The sequence below is a fragment of the Fopius arisanus genome, unplaced genomic scaffold (assembly GCF_000806365.1).
Source record: "Fopius arisanus strain USDA-PBARC FA_bdor unplaced genomic scaffold, ASM80636v1 scaffold00051, whole genome shotgun sequence".
NCBI classification, from domain to species: domain Eukaryota; kingdom Metazoa; phylum Arthropoda; class Insecta; order Hymenoptera; family Braconidae; genus Fopius; species Fopius arisanus.
In genome coordinates, this window is record NW_011887790.1 from 895,794 (window position 1) to 918,746 (window position 22,953).

At 34.0% G+C, this 22,953-nt stretch overlaps 4 protein-coding genes across 19 annotated transcripts in view; 3 read left to right on the forward strand and 1 right to left on the reverse strand.

The window, feature by feature from the left end:
• The window catches only part of LOC105267930 (ankyrin-3), a 59,896-nt gene extending 52,510 nt beyond the window's left edge, over positions 1-7,386 (forward strand). For 9 of the 14 annotated variants that reach the window (XM_011307108.1, XM_011307113.1, XM_011307112.1 and 6 more), the window contains 4 exons: positions 566-634; positions 1,710-2,381; positions 3,130-3,343; positions 5,075-5,153. In XM_011307108.1, the coding sequence (XP_011305410.1) occupies positions 566-634; positions 1,710-2,381; positions 3,130-3,343; positions 5,075-5,081 (962 nt within the window). In that variant the 3' untranslated portion in view covers positions 5,082-5,153. Of the gene's footprint in view, positions 1-565; positions 635-1,709; positions 2,382-3,129; positions 3,344-5,074; positions 5,154-5,432 lie in introns of those variants that run through there. The other 5 variants (XM_011307115.1, XM_011307121.1, XM_011307117.1 and 2 more) reach the window with 3 other exon arrangements.
• Positions 7,387-8,015: 629 nt separating this feature from the next.
• On the reverse strand, positions 8,016-9,869 carry eIF1A (eukaryotic translation initiation factor 1A). The gene is made up of 5 exons (XM_011307123.1): positions 9,731-9,869; positions 9,421-9,504; positions 8,860-9,096; positions 8,550-8,650; positions 8,016-8,246 (listed from the first exon to the last, which is right to left on the reverse strand). The coding sequence occupies exons 1-5, from the start codon at positions 9,744-9,746 to the stop codon at positions 8,241-8,243; spliced, it is 444 nt and encodes a 147-aa protein (XP_011305425.1). The 5' UTR covers positions 9,747-9,869; the 3' UTR covers positions 8,016-8,240.
• A 476-nt stretch (positions 9,870-10,345) lies between these two features.
• On the forward strand, positions 10,346-17,622 carry ClC-c (chloride channel protein 3). 2 transcript variants are annotated; one of them, XM_011307124.1, is made up of 9 exons: positions 10,346-10,703; positions 11,303-11,415; positions 12,675-12,846; positions 13,583-14,094; positions 14,202-14,489; positions 14,942-15,124; positions 15,357-16,132; positions 16,653-17,030; positions 17,131-17,622. In XM_011307124.1, exons 2-9 carry the CDS (start codon positions 11,317-11,319, stop codon positions 17,219-17,221), a joined length of 2,499 nt encoding a protein of 832 aa, XP_011305426.1. In that variant the 5' UTR covers positions 10,346-10,703; positions 11,303-11,316; the 3' UTR covers positions 17,222-17,622. The 2 variants fall into 2 exon arrangements, with proteins under 2 accessions (XP_011305426.1, XP_011305427.1); XM_011307125.1 differs by lacking the exon at positions 11,303-11,415 and having other exon boundaries at positions 10,347-10,703.
• Positions 17,623-18,405: 783 nt separating this feature from the next.
• On the forward strand, positions 18,406-21,439 carry Arf51F (ADP-ribosylation factor 6). Of its 2 annotated transcripts, none has more exons than XM_011307126.1 (5): positions 18,406-18,522; positions 19,236-19,351; positions 19,886-19,989; positions 20,098-20,296; positions 20,793-21,439. In XM_011307126.1, the coding sequence occupies exons 2-5, from the start codon at positions 19,270-19,272 to the stop codon at positions 20,933-20,935; spliced, it is 528 nt and encodes a 175-aa protein (XP_011305428.1). In that variant the 5' UTR covers positions 18,406-18,522; positions 19,236-19,269; the 3' UTR covers positions 20,936-21,439. The 2 variants fall into 2 exon arrangements, with proteins under 2 accessions (XP_011305428.1, XP_011305429.1); XM_011307127.1 differs by lacking the exon at positions 18,406-18,522 and adding an exon at positions 18,555-18,647.
• The last annotated feature ends 1,514 nt before the right edge of the window (positions 21,440-22,953 follow it).

Genomic DNA, 22,953 nt, shown 5'->3' on the forward strand with positions numbered 1-22,953 from the left:
ATCATTGCAAACTTAAGGTGACACGAATATTATCCACAGAACCTAAGGAAGTTACTCGTTTGCTATATCGTAATATATACAATTGATTGATCAACTACGTGACAAAATTTAATTTTTTTTACATTGAATGCATGCTTTCAGTTTATTTTCAATTTTCTACGGTTTTATTTGAGTTTCATTGAGCTTTTACATTATGCTTTTTTTTCATTTTCCCCCACCTGTTGTCTCTACATTACACAAATATTTTTGACATAATCAAATCCCCTAATTCCACGTAAGTTGTATCTTTTATAGCAGCATAATGTTGTTAGATCCACTTCCAAAAGATCGGTTGAAAAGGAAATTAATAAAATGAGAATTTTCATAGTTTTTAGTATTATCGGCAGTAATTCTCTGTCATTTGATTAACAGGAAAGCCTATGGTCTAGCGAAGCATGTGAACCAAAGTATGCCAGGGACCATCATCACCATCATCCTAATCACTATCGTTCTAAATTCACTGCTTTAAATGTTCGTCACGATTTGACATGTTAAATTAACGCCTTATTTTGCTGGGTTTTTGCAGATATAACAGAGGAAGCTGCTAAACGGGCCCAAAGCTTGGCAGACGAAGCAAACCAACTAGAAAAATCAGGTAAACTTAAAAAATGAAATTCAACAACGAAAAATAGTCAATTAGATTGATAGATTTGAGGAGACCGATTACTGTTCAGGGATAATGGAATAAATAATTTAGGAAGTCATCAATTTTTTGGTACCCTCAGTGATATTTAGCTTTATCTTACATAGTTAGCACTTGCTGGCTTACTACACTGACTAATAAATGAATGCCCTCCAGTGAATGACGATCTATCAATCTATAAATCATATTATTGGTTGGATTATTTATTACTGAGGAGGTTTACCATCGGAAAGATGACGGGGTGACTCTTTACTCTGACAGAAACAAAAGGATGATCATATCAATATTTCAGCGGAGAGCATTCACGTGATTGAAACACCTCATATTTTCATGTATATATAGATTCTCATTTACGGAATTATCAGAGGCAAAATCGTCCAGCGTTCTATCAATTGGAAAAATATTGAAAATCACATATTGCCCTAAAACCATTTTTTATAAAACAATAAAAATCATGGAAACTGATAAAGAATCTGATTTGCAACTCTGATGAACCCGTAGAGTGACGAATATGTATACACCCCAACACGTTAATCAATACCATATTAATACCAAAGTGAAAAATCTAACTGTCACTAGTCAATGGATTTTAACATAGTTTCCCTAACAAAAAATCTGAATGGTCTCACCAATTTTCAAGAAAAATAATCTCACTGAGAAAAAAAAAGTCGACAAAAAAAGAATATCCCAACCACTAATAATTACAGCTGGGCTAGAAACTTGAGATTTATTTGGTGTGTATCAATGTGCTTTATGCCCTTGTTCCTGTTCTTGTCCGTATCCTTTTTGGATGGGTCAGGGCATGATTCGGCTGAGATTGATGGGACTGTAGAGAGGCATGTTACTTCTGCTCCGACAAAGCAATTCGTTCCCGACCCACAGCACTCCACCAAGCCATCTTCATTGAAAAAAGAGTTGTGTCTTCATCTTGAAACCACTACGCATCATCCGAAGTCCCAAAGTCCAAAATCAAAGATTCCACAGGCATTGAACTCATCGTCAAAACCCCTTGCATCCGTTCCATTAGATATCAGTATTGAAGAATCTAACCAGAAGAGTAAGATACCGATAAGAGCAAAGGAGAAAAAGGAGAAAGATAGGATGGATGAAATTGTCACAAAATCAAAAGTTGAAGATGGTGATCAAACACTCGTCAGACAATCAGTTGTAACAGAAAGATTGGAAGGTGATAATGGTGAGACGTCTATCGTGACGAGAACAGTGACATCGATAGTATCAGAGAGTTCCGTGTCTTTGAGCCAAGCTGACATTGACAAAATCATGGAATCAAGAACTTTTGCAGATCCAATAAATAGTATTACAGAAACAAGCACAAGAATGATAACCGAACGAATACCAAAATCAACCTCGAAAGAAGACAGCGGTGCATGTACAAGTGTCAAAGAAACGGTAAGATCTATTAGCACCAAAAGCTCCTGGGAATCTTCATCGCGATCCCACGATAAGGACAATTGGGATCAGGTGCAATGCTCATTAGACACATCTCCAGGCTCCGTCGATATCGCCTTCACAAAGAATGGTGATTCACGTCACGAACTGCCAAGTGACAGTGACAGTGATGGCTCACCCCGAGCTCGCAGACGATCATTAAGCAAAAGACGAACACTGGGCAGCTCAAGTGGATCGGATGTTGCTCTCCACGAAGGTGCTGAACTATCACCTTTAGAGGACGACCAAGGTACCGCAATCACAGCTAACAAATTCTAAGTAAGCGATGTAAATGTCCCGCTAAAACAAACTCCGTCTCCAGTAAATCCTCACTCCCTGTGATATCTTCATATCGCCAATTGCTAATTCCAAGAAGAGATCAGCTTTGTGTGTACGTGGTTTACCTGCTATTCTCATCCTCCTCTCTGCCTCAATTCATTACTCTTAATATTATGTCTTTCCGGGCTGCATTGGTTTTTTGAGCTATCCTGCTTTGGAGATTCTGTGTAATCATGTTATCATATCATATTATAAATGTATTTGATGTGCGAGAAAATTGGAAAATTTAAGCTTGTTGTAATGTTGAAAATTCCCTTTCCTCTACTTATCTATTACCTATCAGGGAACATCCAGGTTGTGGTGAGATATATCGTAGGTGTTTTTTCCTGTTGGAATCAGTCTTGGTTACAGTCATTCGCTATAACGTTGTAATTATCAGTTTTCACTGATACAAATTCATCGACTGATACAAATTCTCAGGTTTAAGAAAAAATATAATAATTTTAAAATTCGTGTAATTTGCTGCGTGTTACCAATTCATTGCTGATTAGATTCGTTTCATCTCTATGCTCTGCAAATCATCTTCTGCGGTCTCTCGTCCGTACTAATTTCATTAGATGTTCCATTCAGTTGCTGCGTGGTTTATGGGAAATAAATTGTTTCCTATTCTCAGAGAAAATAAAAGTTATTAGAGCATGTAATTTGTTACCTGGCACTAGCCGAGGAGAATTCCATTTCATTGATGGATTCGGAAATGAAAAGCAGCCCAATCGTGACCTCAAGCAAGTCTAACAGGAAGACTAAAGGTAGTTCGAGATACATTTGCTGGCTGAGTGCGGCAACTGCGGTGTTAGTTGGAGTAGTTGCACTTTATTTAGCCCTGGAACCCCGTGTACTCTACATTCTCCCTAGTCACAATTCGAGGCAATCTGGGTACGATCGACACCATTTTTTTCTTTTTTCTCTCATATTTACTTCTCTCCACATGCTATTTTGTAGAGGAATGATGAACAATGACAACTCGAAAAAATTTACTCACACTATATACGCACAATATTGCGAATATCTCTATACCTAAATAGTTGCTCCAAAGGAGAGTATGACCTCTTCAAAATTTTTTTCAAATCTCTTCCAATATGCGGAGATATTTGCAAATTTATTTTCAAGTTATCTCTCTTTACCACTCCACTACCAAAATATCTATTTGGATTATACTCTTAAACCATAATTTTATAACTGATGTAGGAGAAATAAAGCAGGGCACAGTTTTAATTTAGGTAGCGATGGAAACTTATTCCCTGGATAATAATAGATTTCGCGATTAAATTGTTGGTAAATATAAATGCAAGTTGACTTTTATGACAGGCTTTTTTCCAATTTTTTCAGTATTTTGCATGATTTTGCTAAAGACAACTATATTGTGAGTATTCAAGCGTTCAATAATGCATGTTGCATTTCCGTAGCACACTTTGCACTTTAGTAAGCTTATCCAACATTGGAATATCCAATCTTTTGAGTAGTTACAATTAGTAATGTTGCACGTTAGTTCTAAAGGCCAATGTAAACTCCTATTTTTTTGTTTTGTTCCGTACTGTTTTGTAGTATTTCTTATCATCCTAGTCCTGTGTTTGTATTGATTTCATATATATAAAACTTAGAATAGTTACTCTTGATTGTCTTATAGCTCCTCTGACAAATTAATTATATTTCAAGATAAAGCTAAAGTGTAGAGGGACCAACCATCACATTTGCGATAAGTAATGGACATAATGAGTTAGAATTGTTAGACGAATATTCACCTTTAGTTATAATTTACGATAAGTTTATTTAAGAACCACGATCATTTACTTTATAAAAATTAACTGGAACTAATTATAAATAACCATGAATGTCCGCCTGTCAATTAAGAGATGATAGTATGATAGAGCATTTACGATTGACAATAAATAAATAACTGACAACAGTTAATTCGTCTAACAATACTAATAGCAATAGTTAATAATGTTCCGCTGATGACAAGAGTCATTACATTCATTCAAGTAATCCTGTACTTGATTTAATACAATGGTAATACTCAGTTGAAACAATTTCTTTTACCGTTGAGACAAATACCATATTTATTTTATACATAACATCGCTTTTTCAGCGCTTCACAGCCAATAATTAAGTACAGCACGAGTCATTCAAAAGGCATTATATTGTCGCAAGAATAAATTTCAGGGTATTCACTTTTTTTTTTCTTCACGTAAACTGATTATGATTATGAAAACCAGTGAAAGAAAAAATTCATTTCGGTAATGACAAAAAAATGCCTAATAATTTATCGTATTGCCAGAATTTATAAATAGTACTGTTGTGATTTGTTTTTTTTTTATATGTCTAGTCTTTATCCCTTGTTTGGGCATGATGTACAATTTGAGAGAGAAAACTTGTCAAAGGATGAAAAACAAAAAGTTCTATGAGATTCAATTCATTGGATTTCGTATGACTTTTTGCTTTTATGCTTTCGATACTTGGAATTTCGTAATATATTTGCCTTTGTGCAACAGATCAGTATATATTTAGAAAGTGCGATATTAACATGTGAATATTACATGATAAATTATAAGAGATTAAATAGTGTTTAATTGGTAAACTGTATCATCATGTTCTTGTGTTGTGCAGAATCTGACTTTATGCAACAGAGCGAACCATCTTATGTCGAGACGACAACGACGGAAATTGACCCAGTAACAAATGAAAGGTATTGAGAAAACAATATGTATTATTTATCACGAGTGGTTAGGAGCAGTCCAGCTTTATTATTCTGTTTACTGAGGATTATATCTTGACTTGATTATAAATTTCTCCACTTGTCCCTAATACACAAAACAGTGGAGTGGCAAATAAAAATACGTAAGAATTATGTGGGGCTTCCACCGAAGAATGAATCATTGAAAAAATAAGACACAATGGCTATTATCAATTATTATTAATGATCATTAATCTTCAGCGTAATTACCATTAAAAATTATATTTCTAGAATAACAAGAACGACACGAGTACTAGCATCATCAACAACTGGAGGGGCAGCTGGATCAGACGAACTCCGAGAATCGATGCAAAAGATTGTTGACCAATTTATGACAGAGGAAAGAAGAGGGCAGTAAATATAATGAAAGCAAAATGAACTAAGTAAATTGAAGATTATTTTGCGAAATTGGAGTAGCCAAGGAGTATGAATTCCTTGCAATAGATTCAAATTTCTGATGTTAATCAGTATTTTGTAAATTTGTGTTTGCCATTTTAAAAGTGCATGTGCGTAAAAATTATGGCCTAGGCTTCCGTATTTTTCGAATCCATGGTATATTTTTAGTTAAAATTTCAAGTTCGGAGGCTTTTTGGAGTTACATTCAAATAATTGATATTTGAATAAATAATTGTGAACCAGTATGACTAGTTTTTCACTAGTCATTACTACGCAAGACCATTCAAGTAATGTAAACAAGAAAAATGGTCTGTTCTTCTATTTGCTTTGTACTTTATATCCTGAATTCCCTATCAAGCATATCCAACGAATGCCTGAAATACACAGAAACGATGTAATACTTTGAATTATCCTTCGCTTTATCGAAATAACTTACTGTGCAGCGAACTGTCCGCATCTGCACGAAAGAAAATGAATACATCGCTTGGTAAATATGAAAAATGATAATGTTTTTTCAAAGTAACTCTTAAGCTTCGAGCTTGCATATTGCAATACAAGAAGAAGAAACAATCCGCTTCACTGCTATGTCAAAAGGATCAGAATGAAATTTTCCATCGCATCAATATAAACATGAATTTAAGAATGACAATGAAACTTGTATAGTCACATGCAAGCAAAAATAATACAATGTAAATTATTTCTTATTCGATGACAATTTTCTCATGTGAATTTTCAATTAAATTGTATATTATCATTATTTTCTTATCTTAATATGGTATAAATGCGTAATTATTATATACCTATGATCATGCATAACAGAATGTAGACGATTATTTTATTTATGCAAAGATGATATTGATCATAGTGAAAATGTTATTGGATGGAAATTCAGTATTTTCAATCATGCTTCATTCTCACATTTGTTAGTGAGGAAATGAAAAATAGAGAAGATAACACTATATTGACAGGAAAAATTACTGGGAAGTATCTCCAATAGCTGAATTCATGAAACAGTAAAGCTGAAATAATATAAAGACTCACGTTTAGGCTATCGCAAAGATTAGCTTTCGTTGTCATAATAATTGGAAAGATTGAATTATGGAAAGTTTCTAGACTATATTTGAGATCCATATTTAAATGATTAGGAAAATCATTGATGGGAAATATGAGGATTGTAATAAATTAAGATAAATGGAGAAAAAAATCTGTTCTAGATTGAGAATATTCTATTAATAATATATAATATATTGTATTTGATGAAATATGACTGCACATTCAAGATTTATAAATTATTGTACCTATGTCTCAACAAATTGCATTCAATAGACTTTGCCTAGAGCCCAATTAACCTAAGGACCAAAGGCACAATCATAACTCCTATCATTTCAATTATGCGTATTCATTAATTTCGGTGGTTTTATGTCTACGGAGATGGTGGTATTTGTGGAAGACTTGTAGAAAAATCTGCATTTTTTATTTCTCTGCAGTGCTTCTCACCATTTCCACTCTGAGAATTGGCATTGCATTTTTTGCAAATTCAAAAACTGTTGTCCGGGCTGTGGCGATAGCAATTTTTTCTCTCGTGCGATTTTAATGTCTCACGGGTAAAAGTTCCATCGCTACAGCTCAGTAATACATTATTTACCATTGATTTTTGTAGGTAAGTTCAATTCTGTTAATGTTTAATTATTTCAAATCATTTGTTTTATAAGTTTCAATCAAGAGACAAGATGTATTTTATCGTAACCAAATGGATAAGGAAATAAAGGCGGGCAGACAATTAAAGTAACAATGTCTTCTTTCCAGAAAGCCGTAGCTCTGATTTTATTAGCCCTTAAAAAATTATCATACAATGTAATAAAATTGATCTATCTAAACTGAAGTAACAAATGTGAATTTTTTCAAGTTTTTAAAGGAAAAATTGACGTTTTTATTGAATTATAACAAAAATTTACTAGTAAGCCCTTTCAGTTAGAGTAATTCGTGGATTCAATTCTTTCTAGAACTTACTTTTTACTGCATCCAAATTATAATAGGTCTTCTCATAAAAATTAAAACCGCAAATGTGGTAGTTAGTGATGATTTATGATTTATTTTCATTTTTCAAATTCATTGCGTATTACTTACGTCAACTGAACATGTTTACAAGCGGAAATATTGTTGTTAATATGATTACACGAAAATTGATGTCTTAAGACAATGACTTCATTTTTAACATGCGTTGATTTGAATTTCCTGCCACAATCCTAACAGAATTCAATAAGTCGTTCACTAGTTTCACATTTCAAATGAATTGCTTACGAGAATTCGTTTCACGACGTTCTGCACAACTCATGAAGTAAAAAATTATTGCATATCCCTACCAATTGTCATGCATATAATTGTTCAATTGAGTATGCATGAATAGAACAAAACAAATTGAAAAAAAAAGACCATGGTAGTTTATTCATCGATACAATTGCATATACACTCGAATTATCGAGTTGAAAGTTTGTCGCGTGTTGTTGGAATTTTATTGATTTATTTCAAATTAATAACTTGTTCATTTCATTTATTTACTTTCATCAGCATTGATTTCGATTTGCCAGCGTGAGGACACCAACTCTTAATCTACAATTGCTCTCCCTATGGCGTTGTAGCTCATCAGATCTGTAAAATTTGAAACATTTTTTAGATAATTATATCATTCGGCGGATGAGCCATTAAAGTTCTCATAGTTCGTTTGCCATGTAAGGATGTTCTGCCATCTTTTAGTCAAAATTTAGTTTTTCAAGTTTTCTTACAATTTTTGAATTTTATATCTATTGTCGGGTAGGATGATTTTTTATTTGTGTATGAAGATTTTCAGGAAATTTGGAACAAATGTTGAAAAGATCTTTCCTCTATTTCATCATTATTTTTTTTTACCATTGCAGTGGTTTCCGGAGGACAATTTAAAACCCAAATACTCACGTTGTCAACATCATCCTCATCATCGTCACTAATTTCATCGCCGAACTCGATATCCTCATCAAATCCATCTTCCACGAATGTAACTGTGTCGTTGATACGAACTAACATATGAAAAATGAAAACAGAAATATAAAATTAGAAGAATTGAATGAACTCGACATTTCATTGATCTTATCAAATATTGATAAGAGGGAGTAGTAGACTCGTGCGTTAAAAATGCGGAAATATACGCCTGAGTACCAGCAAAATTGCAGGACTGAGTGATAATCGAATAAAGGAACATCGTAATCGATGTAGAAAGTATTTTCACCAGTTTCTGGGAACTCTCCGTATGTCTTGAGATTTCTCGCTTCGTCGGAGGTGTACTTCAGGATAACATCGGCCTTGGCATCTTGGTAATCACGAAGACCGATCAGAATAATGTCTCCTTGATTAATCCACACTTTCTTACGCAGTTTCCCGCGTATGTGACACAATCGTTTCACTCCGTCGAAGCACATTGCCTCAAGCCTACCGTTGCCCAGCATTTTCGTAACTTGAGCATATTCTAAATAACAAAATTTTTGATTAGTCCTGTAAAATACCTTTCCTTTTACTTGTCTCTCTTCAATGAAAATAATATGTTGCAGTAAAAAAATCGTTAATTCATGGATAAATGGAGAAAAAAAATTTCTTTGTGTGAATATTGAATGCATATAAAAGAATAAAGGATAAAGAAAGACAAAAATAAACGAAAAATGCAAGGATCGACCATTTAAAATACGAAATTATGATTTTGGTTCGTTAATACATGCCAAAGAAATATCAAGGTTTTTTTGTCAGTTTAGTTCTCTATTTGACTAGAAAAATGAATTGTGAAATAATGGATTACCCTGTCCATCTTCTTTGAAGACCAACTCTCGTTTCTCAGTTTCGTTTTCATTCTTTCCTCTCCTACGATTTTTACCTCCCTTTCCTGCCGAACAAATAAAAATCCTTTAAAACTGGAGGAAATCTAAAAACTTATTCTGCTGTATGCTATTGCCAGGAAAAAATCGAAGGACACTCCATTTTCCGCGAATCAAGACAGATTGGTTAAACCTAACCATATTTTCACAGTGATGCCAATGGATAGCACATTTCGGGATTTTGGGTAAATCCATTAGAATATATAACAGTTAAGGAAATTTTATTTCAATTACCCTTATTCTTCGGCATTTTGTTTTACTGGTTTGCACAGATTTCCTAGAATGGGATTGAAAATACTATTCGTCAAAGATTGAGCCAAACCAGTCAGATACTGAAGAGCACAGACACCATGGAGGAAGGTGACTGTGGTGTATGTCAAAATGTTTCGCAACTAAAATTTCTATTTCTCATAAAAAACAAAAGTGATGAAAAATCAACCCTTCGATTTTAAATGCCCAAAAGCATTGGATAATTGCAATAATTAGCGAACCTTCCAAACAAATTACTTTTAATCAAGTTATTTGACTCGATCAGCTAGAAGGTACTGGAGAAATCTTAAAGATCGACTGAACATACTTCAATGACTTCAACGATAGTATAAAAAAAAAAATTTTATGAAAATCGAGGAGGTATTCACGGAAATTTGAAAATTAAAAATTTTTGAAAAAGTATAAGGGGAACATGAAAATCGAGGAGGTATTCACTGAAATGTGAAAATTCAAAATTTTTGAAAAAGTATCAGGGGAGCATGTGGCGCCCGCTCTCTCTTGGGGTGAGGTACTACAATGCCTTTGGGGTCACTCACACCACCAGAACTGAGCCTCTACTTTAGTCAATCCTTTTTGCACCAAACTCCATTTTTCCTCACAACTACATCGACAATCGAAAATAATACAAATCCAAGCTGTATGTCCAATTGTATATCACATGACCCTGCATTTCACATGCATTGTGTGCTGTGTGCTAGGCGTTTTGACACTGGCATTGGTAGCCAATTGCAGGATCTGATTACGTTTTAATAATCCTGGATGTAACCAGAAGAAACAAACATAAAAAATTGAAGTAATAACGCCTTCGCACAAAAAGTTACAATGGGACATTGAAGTTCAGTGGCCACAGGGGACGGACATTCCACAATCTCTTGAGGACTGACGAATGTGTTCAGTTGGCATTACGGATTTTCAAGGCAATTGCACATTAGAAATGGTAAATGAATTTCACGTCATTCTCATTTAATCGCCGATCAGTGGATTACAACTGAGTTATTCCATTTAATTATCATCGAACATCTAATTCCTCTCCCCCTCCCCCTCTGAACCGCCCCCTCCCCCTTATCAATCAATCAGACTTGTTCCATGTGTCATTTCAGTAATCAGCTGCTTGGATATACATTTCCACCCATCGACAAGTGCTATCATTTATTGTCTCGTTATAAGTCATAAAACACTTGATCATTCTCTAAAAGATTAGCACCTGCGTCATATTTAATGTCAAATGCTGTTTAACATACGTTACCTACCGCTCGCGTTATCTAAGGGGACGTGCAGAAGATCTAGTCACGTATTTGATTCAATACCATCACGCAAATTGAAAATATGTAAAGCCATTCGGTTGATCTGGATTAAGTAATCTTCATGGAGCAACGATCGTTGCTGTCATGTGGTTCAGTAGGTAGTAGTTATTCGTAGGTATTGTTTGAATTTCTAGTTGCGAGAGAACAAGTATTTTTTGGTGATTTGTAATGAAGTTATTTGTGTAATAATTCAAGTGAAAAAGGGAAATTATTGGTGTAATTGTGAACATAGATCAACGCAATGCCATGGAGAGGTTTCCATTGAAAGGTACATCATCGCCGTCACTTAATGTCCCTGCTCATAGTGCAACTGGCACCAATTACAACTCAGTATCACCTTCGCAGGTAGGCATGAGATCATAAATTTATAGAAACATTGTACATTATTTCATTTGTTATCGAGCGATATCGTAGGAAGCCGGTGTTAGAGCCAAAATAATAAGAATTGTTAAATTATTTTCATTATAAGTGACTGAACAAAAGTGCAGAAAACGAAAAAATTGTTTGCCAAATATCCATGTACTTGGGAGAAGTTATCAGTTTTTTAATGTTGTTGATCTTCCCTCTAGTGGTTCCCGAAAATTTGCCCTTACATTTCGCGGAAAATCATCGCGATAACTCTCATAAAAATTCGAAATTAAAAAAAAAGAATAATCGTCAGAGGAATCTATTAACAAAATGCGATTTTTCAAATGAAAATATTTCTCTTCAATCAATGGATTTTTGGGCAATTTTAATTTTGTAAAACATTTCAGAAAGTAAACGAAATTATTTTTGTTATTTTTTGTTTCCAAAATAAAGTCTCTTCGGATAGTGAAAGGATTGACGAAGTAATTATTATTTCAATTTTTGAATTATCTCGGCTATAAATAAGATAACGGACAATGTATAAGGAAATGTTTATCAGCCATGAAGAGTTCTCCACGATAAAAAAAAAATAAAAACGCATAAATAGCCAAAATTCTCAGTCTAATTTGAATCTTTTCACCGCTTCTGTACTTTTCTCGCGCCGCTGTAATACTCCCTTTGGCTTGTCTCTGTAATTATAATCTTTGTAGATTCTCGCAATAATATTTACCTCCTCAGTGTACTTATGGAACCAATTTCAGAACATTTATGAAGGATTTATGAGAGGTGCATAGGTGAATGGAAAATAAGCAATCAAAAATCGAAAGTTTAGAAGATAAATTATCTCACAATCGAATGATCTGCCTATCAGTGCTACAATTAACTTATAAGAAAAGTATATAACAAACGTAACATCACGTATCTTGAATTTAAGTATACCGGAAACCGCTCGAACGTTGCAAATCTCAGCAGCGAGCGGTTGCTACCAGAAGTAAGAATAACAGTTATTAAAGTTCTGTATACCTGAGATAGCTTTGAAATATGTTCACATTACATATTACTTTCAATTAATTCAGTAGTATTGATCAATGATTTGTGTTGAATCATATTTATTGACCCTCTACACGTTCTCTTGGTTCATCGCACGAAAATTATTTAATTCTGCATGAGCTGAGCTTATTAACTCAATGAATTCTGATGCTTGTAGTTTAGAAGGGATTAAACAGATTGATTGGAGTTTTTGAAATATTTATTAGACGACTAATGGCCTGAATGGTCATGGTGACACACGACTGAGGAGTAATGCAGTAGGTCGTGGAAGTCTCAGCAGCGACGAAGATATGTTGGAAAATACTCATCACGCTTCCCATGCGGGAAACAATGCGTATTTGGAGAGAAGTGTTCGACTAGACGATGCAGCTTCACATTGTGAGTTTATCTCTATTTTTTTTACATAAAATAAGGAGGATATAAATGAATCAACTGAATTTGACAAAAATTAACAAATTTGAATTAACAAATTTGAAGACGTATTTTTTTGACATTTTTTTTTTCAATTTTGAAGTTTAAAAAAATAGTCAAATAAAGAAAGACACGCGGGACAAGAAGAAAATTTTTTTGTATTGCCCCGAGTATCCTAGATACTACAAAACTAAATAAATAAATAATTTATTTATAAAATCGACGTTAAATCGATTACCACTGAAATAATTTAAAGTACAAATGAAATTTCTGAAACAATTGTACATTTAATATCCAAACCATATTTCATGAGCTGATATAGAATAATATTTTAATATACCATAATTTTTCGCTCTTGCCGCAATAAATCATCGCAGTGAATTAATTCCCGCTGTGTGGAATTCGGGAAGCATTCTTTCCATATAAATGAGTCGTTCAACTATGAAGAATTATATTAAATATGTAGAACAAAAAATGTTAAAAATATCGATAACTGAAATGATCATATAATTATACTGAAGAACTATCCCTATCACAAATGAAAATTAAAAAATGAACAGCAGAAAATAAAAACCACGTCAGTTATTCATTCAGGAGATAAATCGCTACCTATCTGATATAATAATAATAAATAGTTCTTCTATAAATGAATTATTCCAAGGCTCTCCAGGAGAATCGTGAAATGAAAAAAAGAATGAAACAGTTTCAGCAGATGCAGATGACATCCCAGGAATCGGACAGTATGAAGATTTCCACACAATCGATTGGCAGCGTGATATTGCGAGGGATCGTATGAGACACCGTTACATCCTGAAGAAGAAACACGATTCTATCTGGGATCTTGTTAAGGGCGCACACGACGCATGGTCGGGATGGTTGTGTGTGCTACTAGTTGGTTTATTTACCGGTGCTGCAGCCGGTATTATCGATATTGGAGCATCGTGGATGACAGATCTGAAATTCGGGATTTGTCCAGAGGCATTTTGGCTCAATAAGGAGCAGTGCTGCTGGAGTTATAATGAAACAACCTTTGATGGGGAAAATTGCTCCCAGTGGCTTAACTGGCCTGAAGTTTTTGGACAGTCCAAGACTGGAGCTGGAGCTTATATCGTCTCCTATATGTTTTATATCGCCTGGGCTTTATTATTCGCTTCCTTGTCGGCAGCTCTTGTCAGGATGTTTGCCCCTTATGCATGCGGTTCTGGTATTCCTGAGGTAAATATTCCGTGAACATCGGTGGCGAATCATTAATTTGTTTTTTTGAAAAGGCAACGTTTTTTTTTTGCATTCATCCCAAGCACTGACTTTTGTTTTGTTTTCAGATAAAAACAATTTTAAGTGGATTTATTATACGCGGATACCTGGGGAAATGGACTCTGATAATAAAATCCGTTGGATTGATACTTTCGGTATCAGCTGGATTGAGTCTTGGAAAGGAGGGGCCCATGGTGCACATTGCATGTTGCATTGGAAATATATTCTCGTATTTATTCCCAAAATATGGTAGGAATGAAGCTAAGAAGAGGGAGATTTTGTCAGCTGCGGCTGCTGCTGGAGTCTCTGTGGCTTTTGGAGCCCCAATTGGAGGTGTTCTTTTCAGTTTAGAAGAGGTAACCCAATTATATTTTATAATACCACTGGAGCTTCGAAATTATCAAATATTTCCCAATCGGTCTGATATGAGATATGTATTCGGGCGATGATTTTTTCATTCAAATTTCAGCCAATAGAATTGCACCAGGCGACAAGGTTCATATGTAAAAAATCAAAATTGAGGGTTGACAATTTAGTTAATTCATTTTATCGATATTTTCGGAACATTTAATCAATTAATTACGTAAGTCAATTATTTAATTGATTTTACCAACATTTTCTGAATATCAGAATTAAATTTCGAGTAGCTAGATCGAATGATGCCATTGTATTGGTTGAAATTGGAACGGAGAAAATAATCATCAAAATAAAACTGTCATGATACTTTTTTTATACTGTCCCGAAAAATCTCCATAAAATATTCATGTGACTTATGAAGAGTATATGTAGAAAAAATTATTTGTTACAGGTCAGTTACTACTTTCCTTTGAAAACACTGTGGCGATCATTCTTCTGTGCCTTGATAGCAGCCTTCGTGTTACGTTCCATCAATCCCTTCGGAAATGAGCACTCAGTATTGTTTTATGTGGAATACAATAAACCCTGGATATTCTTCGAGTTAATTCCCTTCGTAATGCTTGGAATAATTGGGGTAATTACTGAGCATTATTTAATGAAATCAATGTGCCATAAAATAATGAAACGAGACTGCAATTACTTGCCTTGCAAGTATCTTCGGAATGATGAGGTTTCAGGGGAATAGAATATCCTCATAAGTACCTCTAAACCTCTTCGTTCTCGGGAATTCTCTCAATTAGTTTTCGTACTTACAAAAAATCCATAATTGATAATCCGAAACAAAATATTTTGTCATTATTCCGCAGGGAGTTATTGCAACGTTATTTATTAAAGCGAATTTATACTGGTGTCGGTACCGAAAGACATCGAAATTGGGACAGTATCCAGTAATTGAGGTTCTTGTCGTAACAGTAATCACAGCTGTAATAGCATATCCAAATCCCTACACGAGAATGAGCACGAGTCAACTGATATACCTTCTATTCCGAAAGTGTGGGGTGGCAAATGGCGACATGTTATGTGATTATAATAGAAATTTCTCAAATGTCAATGTAACAATTGAGACTGCAGGAGCTGAAGCTGGCGTTTACAAAGCTGTTTGGCTGCTTGTAATGACGCTCATTCTCAAACTAGTCATGACGATCTTTACTTTTGGCATAAAAGTTCCATGTGGACTATTCATTCCATCGCTTTGTTTGGGAGCTATTGTTGGAAGAATTGTTGGCATTGGAATGGAGCAACTTGCATATAATTATCCGCATATTCGGATGTTCAGTGAGGAATGTACGATTGGAACTGATTGTATTACTCCAGGGTTGTATGCAATGGTGGGAGCAGCTGCAGTCCTTGGGGGAGTTACGAGGATGACGGTTTCTTTGGTTGTTATCATGTTTGAATTGACTGGAGGTGTCAGATACATCGTACCACTCATGGCTGCTGCTATGGCTAGTAAATGGGTTGGCGATGCTCTCGGGAAACAAGGAGTCTATGATGCTCACATAGGCCTCAATGGATATCCTTTTCTGGATAGTAAAGAAGAGTTCCAACATACGACACTTGCAGCTGATGTTATGCAACCCAAGTAAGATGTTCTACTTACTGGATTTTATCATCATTTTATCTTTCCACGACTAATTAAAATGTCAAGACTCTTTACCTTCACTGAATTCTTACTTGAATGAGTATCTAATAGGCGGGGAAGTATTTGGGAATAAATATTCGGGTTAATTAAGGAGTGACGTAAATGGATGAGAGTTGTAGATAAAATTTTTAATGATTTAATGAGTATCTTGAGAATGATCATCATGGGTCTCACTTAATTAATCTTAGGAGCTGTGCAATGCGGCTCGTTGAAGTTTCGTAGAAATATTACTCAGGTTTTCAGGATATCTTATCAACTCGTAATGTTATTTATAGACCTTCATGATTGTTTTTTCGAATTTTGTAGTTCATTCGTATGTTAATGATTTTTTTTATAACGTTGCATACATAATTTTGTATGATTGGCTATTTTTATAGTAATGGAGTTTAGTAATGAAATAGTTTAGGAAGAAGGGTGTAAAGTTAAATTGAAAGTTTAACTATGATATATATTTTCACAGGCGTAACGAAGCTCTCCACGTTCTTACTCAAGACTCCATGACAGTCGAAGATGTTGAAAATCTCCTCAAAGATACCGAACATAATGGCTTCCCAGTTATTGTCTCAAAAGAGTCTCAGTATCTCGTTGGATTTGTATTGAGACGTGATTTGAATCTCGCCATTGCAAATGCTAAACGCATGATTGAGGGCATAACGAGACAATCTCTTGTTATATTTACCAGTGGGAATAATTTACAAGTGCATTCTCCGCCTCCGCTGAAGTTGAAGAAAATACTCGATATGGCTCCTATTACAATTACCGATCAGACGCCAATGGAAACTGTTGTTGATATGTTTAGGAAGTTGGGACTGAGGCAAACACTCGTTACTCATAATGGGTAAGATTATTTATTCTTTTATTCACTGAGATGAGATTTTACGAAGTTCTTAGATTTAATTCAAGTGCTGTATAATTTTATTGGTATTTTTTCTTCACAGTCGATTGTTGGGAGTAATAACAAAGAAAGACGTCCTGCGACATGTCAAGCAACTCGATGACGAGGATCCAAATTCAGTTCTATTCAACTGAATAATCAACATCACATGATTTCTTCTAGAATCGCCTACCTAAAAGTATATCTTCTTCCATCAATCATCAGTTTTTTATATTTATTTCTGTGCTTTCTGTACGAGATTATTCACTCCTTACTGATCCACACAGTTATTACTGAACAGGTATTTTTATCATTTCGTTCGTATAAAATGAAAAGTGAAAGGAAAAACAATCGCTCAATTTCGGTGATAAAACGGTTATCGAGTGGATGGAGAATGAATTATTTTTAATTAATGTTATTGCATCACAATTCTACATATAATTTCTACCATCAGTCATCCTTGCCATCACGCCTTTTACGGCTATTAATTATAAATTATTTCAATCAGTTGGAGATGTATACCTTTTTATTGTTCATAACAAAAAAAAATTATAGAGAAAATAATTATTTCAATTGTCGAAAAAATATAGAATTCAACCTATTGATTATTATGAATTAATTGTAAAATCTTGTAGAAAATTGGATTATGGATATAAAATTATTGAATTTTCATTCAAATAACGAATATCGATGTTATTGTGATGTCACGACTTCATTGTATTAAAAAAAATGTTTTTTATTTGTAAATAAATAAAATATGTGGATATAATCATTTTCGAATGCACTATTCTCGTGGTTTAAATTAAATCACGATCGATTCAGTGAATACGAATAATTCTTTGAAATCATTTAGTCTTCTGAAAAAATGTATTTTTTCCTCAGTGTACATTGGCAAATTGCTCCATAGCTAATGATTTCAGAGGAAAACTCAGAGGTTTATTTATTGAAAAAAAAAGTATTTCTCGTAATTCCTTCGTTCAGCAGATCCTACTGAATAAATTAAAGAAGTTAAGATCTGATCGTCAAAACGTCGAGAAACGATATTTACTTAATTACAACTAGGATAGAAATAAAAACAAGTGTCTCCTTTAAATACTCTTTGACTTCATAATTACCTCTAATACTGTTTTTTAAATCCAATTCCAAGGAATTAAAAAATTCTTCCATGGATTATTCAAAAATAAATGAAGCAAAACAGATTCATTCAAAAGGGAAATTTTGAGAATAGAATGGAAGCTTAAAATTTGGCAACATTGTAAATTGGAGGTACCAGTCGCTACCACAAACGTCCCAGCGGAGCTAGCATAGCTTTTTATGCTTGTGTGTTGGATTGGGTTGGGTGGGTGTTTTAGTGGGTATAATGGGCATTGAATGGCATAAATGATTGTGAATATGATGTGTTGTGATGTACCCGTTTGTTGATGATAAATTATTGCTACGGTGTAGATGCTTTTTGGTGAGTATGTGTTTTAGTCAGCCGGTGATACTCCAATTATATTCCAATCGTTTGTTACTTGGAAATATCCAAGGGAAAGGGTCAAGTGTTGAGAAATAAAACGTGATGTAGAAAGGTTATGAACTGTGGGTAATAGACATCTTTCGTATCAGTTAAAAAACAGTTACAATATCCGTTTGGGTACAGCCTTCCGACGTTGTTAATTAATTAAATGAACTTGGCGTGAACATTATTTGACTAGTTTTGGCCTTCTTCTGTGTCATTGGAATGAGGGAGTTGGGTGATTTTGTCAATGCGATGCTCCACATTTTACTTAACCTTTTCGATGATAAAATAAAAATTCAAGGAGATTCCTCCCATTTATGCATTCATTTTAAAAGGGGTTAACTTATTAATTAACTGTCTCGAGTTACGAACGCTGTCTTATTTCAATGTTGGAGATTGTATATCTCTAATTGTTCATGCAGTTACAGTTTATTATTGGGGAGGATCGAGAGGAAATAGATTAGTCATATGATATTCGTGTAGTTTAGGAGATTTTAAACAATGATTTATTACTTTTATGTACGATTATGTACAGCTATCCGGGTTGTAATAGTAGAGTTATGGGAGCATGTGCAGTAATGTTTTTATATCTTCATGGTGTCTCTGTTTGTTATTGAATCATTTGTGGTAAGTTTATTGTTGAGCAATCATTAGTCATTTGTATTCAGGTACAGATTACGACGGAATTAGTGGGCCATCAAGATGGGCAAACTTTTGTCGAAGATATTTGGCAATAAGGAGATGCGGATTCTCATGTTGGGACTCGATGCAGCTGGGAAAACGAGTATCCTTTTCTGTTAAACGATTGAATGTGTTACTGATGCAGCGAATTAATCGTTCAGAGGCAGATATGTTATCAAAAATGTATCATCAGAGCATTTGCATCTTCAGCATGTGCAAGATTTTTAAAATGTACTTCGAGTACTAATGAGATAAATATTTTTTAACTGAAGCGCTTATTATTTTTCTTTTCTCATGGTGGGAAAGATTGCTATGCCCACTCGGAGATGCCATAGAAAAAAAATCAACTTACCTCTCTTTCAGCAGAGAAAACTTTTCCACAATATGGACCAATAGTATACCACACTAAACTCAATCTTGAGAAATGTGATTAGATAATTGGTCATTATCAGTGATGTTATACAATTTAGATCATCCTGTCTATTCATTCAGCATTTATCGCGTAATGTTCTTCATAATTTTTTAACATCGTAGTCTTATCTTAAGAATATCTTCGCAATATGATATAACATTTTTCAAATAGAAAAGGTGCATTGAATGGCGTGAAATAATAATTTCCTTAATAATAATTCATCAGCTATACTGTATAAATTAAAATTGGGACAATCTGTCACAACAATACCCACTGTAGGATTTAATGTAGAGACTGTAACGTATAAAAACGTTAAATTCAATGTCTGGGTGAGTACTTAGTTGAAATCAATTAAAGTGGCGATGAAGTTTCACCCCATGAGTTTGGGTCGAAGTTTATAATGATAAAAGAATATAACAATTGAAATTTATCCATAGGACGTGGGCGGGCAAGATAAAATACGTCCGTTGTGGCGTCATTACTACACTGGTACTCAAGGACTTATATTTGTAGTTGACTGCGCTGATCGGGACAGAATTGATGAGGCACGCCAGGAATTACACCGAATCATTAATGACAGAGAGATGCGAGATGCTATTATTTTAATATTTGCTAATAAACAAGATCTTCCTGACGGTAAGACGATGTCAACACATATTAAATTTCAACCAAGTGGAAAAACAATAATACATAAGTGACATGATCTCATCCTTTAATGCCACATTTTTTTTAGAAGAAAGATTCTTATCATTATCATAATCTTGTCCAGACTTGGGAGTTATATTTGAAAAAAAATCTCCAGATGCTCTATTATACATTACCTACCCTTGAAAAATTAACCAAATACTCATCAACTCGATTCTATAATCTCACCAAGGTCAAGCGTAGGCTAGTGATCCATTGTTATGAATGAATGGTTTGTAGCCAGGATTATCCGGCGATTGTTTTCACGGCCTTGTGGAACATTTTTCTTTTTTCAAACTTTTCTTTTGAATCACTTCATATCTGATCACGAATTATTTTGGTCGGACCACAATGAAAAGCTTTAAATGATATGTATCAGTTTTATCGTTTTACCACTTCTTATTTATATTGAAGATGCGTGACTAATGAAGGAATTGGTTTTCCTCAGCTATGAAACCACACGAGATACAAGAAAAACTTGGATTAACAAGAATACGAGACAGAAATTGGTACGTTCAACCATCGTGCGCAACGACTGGTGATGGACTCTACGAGGGCCTTACATGGTTAACTAGTAATCACAAATTATGAACTATTAGTTAGTCCTCTCCATTAATCGTGGATTTCGTAAAATCTAAAAGACAACAGGTTTTATCTATTAAAAAAAAAGAATGAAAAAAAAAACAAGAAAAAAAGCTAAATGCAAGAAAACAAAAATTATAACAAAAATGGCAAAAGGCAGTAAGCAATTTTATGTCAACCTCAATCGAGGAGTTAGCTACAATACACATGCAGAGAGGTTGATGTGGCACATTTGCCTGCCCTGTGCAAACTAAATGAACGTGAAGGAATGTGAATCTAATGTACAATGGCGTTTCAGTTATGTGTAGAATGGGTCGACGGCCTGTGGTAAAGGAAAATGTAGGGTGGAGGGGGGTTTCTATTCACACAATCCACCGTTCAACAACGAGCCATAAATGTCTTATCGAGATGATACTTTCAATTCTTCGTTGTACAGCGCTCTCGAAGTTTATTATAAATGAGGTACCAAAAAAGGAAATAAAACAAAAATGAAAGAATGCTATAAAGCGAAAATACACACAAGGCGGAAATAAAATGTAAAATTTGTTACTATATTCATCGATAAAGTTGATAAAAATATAAGCTTTTTATTGTAAAATAGACGCAACTCTTTTTTTATGATATTGAGAAAATTTTCTTCCTCTCGAATTGGCAGGTTTCATTTTTTTTTGTCTTAACAATAGTCTGTGGGGCTCATTGATTCCATGATTTATTGAATCCAAAATTCCTGAATAATGGTTATGAATACATTTTTTATATTCTTGGGATTTACTTTAACTTTCCTTAATAAATTATTTAGATGTAACAGTTTAGAGAGTTTTAAGTATCATCACACTTCTTCGGGGACTGTAATGATTAGAATCTAATGTTCAATTGCTTTGTATATATGAGTTTAAAGTATTTGAGGTTTGAGGTTTTAAGCGAATGAGGGCATATTATATCTTTCTTTTTCTAACAGAATAAATATTTGAGAATTCTAATTTGAAGTATAAAACACACGGACGATTTAATGTTGAATTGAGGATATGTGTGATGTAAAAACTATTCTTGTTGCTTTTTTGGAATTCCTCTGGTCATTAAAATTGAGGAATTACGTACTGAAGATGAAAATTATTCAATGATAATATTGTTTTTCCATTGGTAGATGTTAGGGCTTTAATTAAAATCAAGTAATACCGAGTTATTAAGATGGTTGGAAAATATTTAGTCTTTAACAATTGATATCAAGGGGATATAGAACGATTGAATGAATGACGTTCACCGAAACTTAATGAGATGAATAATATAGAAGATGAATTTAAAAGTATTCAATTTACATCAAAGAGAATATTGCTACGTTAATTACTGGATTCTGTATCAAAATTTTGGGAAGAATCGCGATAGTATTACCAGAAATTCTGTACCGATTATTTCTCTAATGCCTGTGTATCAATCTAATTCACAAGAGAACATCAAGAGACTGTTATCGACCACAAAATTTTCCATAAGGAATCTGTTGAAAGTCTCTTGGTCAATCCCCTCAAACGTTTTCAGACGTTATTTTCAAAATACTCTGCCAAATCGGTTCAGAATTTGAAAGAATTGGTAATCAATGAATTACACGTGTATTGGAAAGAAGCATCTGTCTAATGGAACAAACCAGGCACATGGACGAAATTTCAGCGATACGATAAGCTTAGTGAGATTTTGAATTATAATAATTGATTAAAATGAATGTTCTATCTCCCCATTAGATGGGAAGAAACATCTTTAAAACTCAAAACCAAATGAGAACCCCGAAATGTATCAAACAATTGCAATGCCATTCCATTAACCGTGAAATTTGTATCGAAATCGAAATCATTTTTCCAATAATAATAAAAAAGGTATTTCATTAATTTTCTACCCAATTGTCATTGTATAGTGTTATTATTCATTGGGTAAATATATTTGGGATAATCCAACAAAGCAAAGTGGATGTATTTCGATTTCTCTTTTTTCCTTTGATCATTAAGTTAGAATGATTACTTCATAACTAAGAATTAACC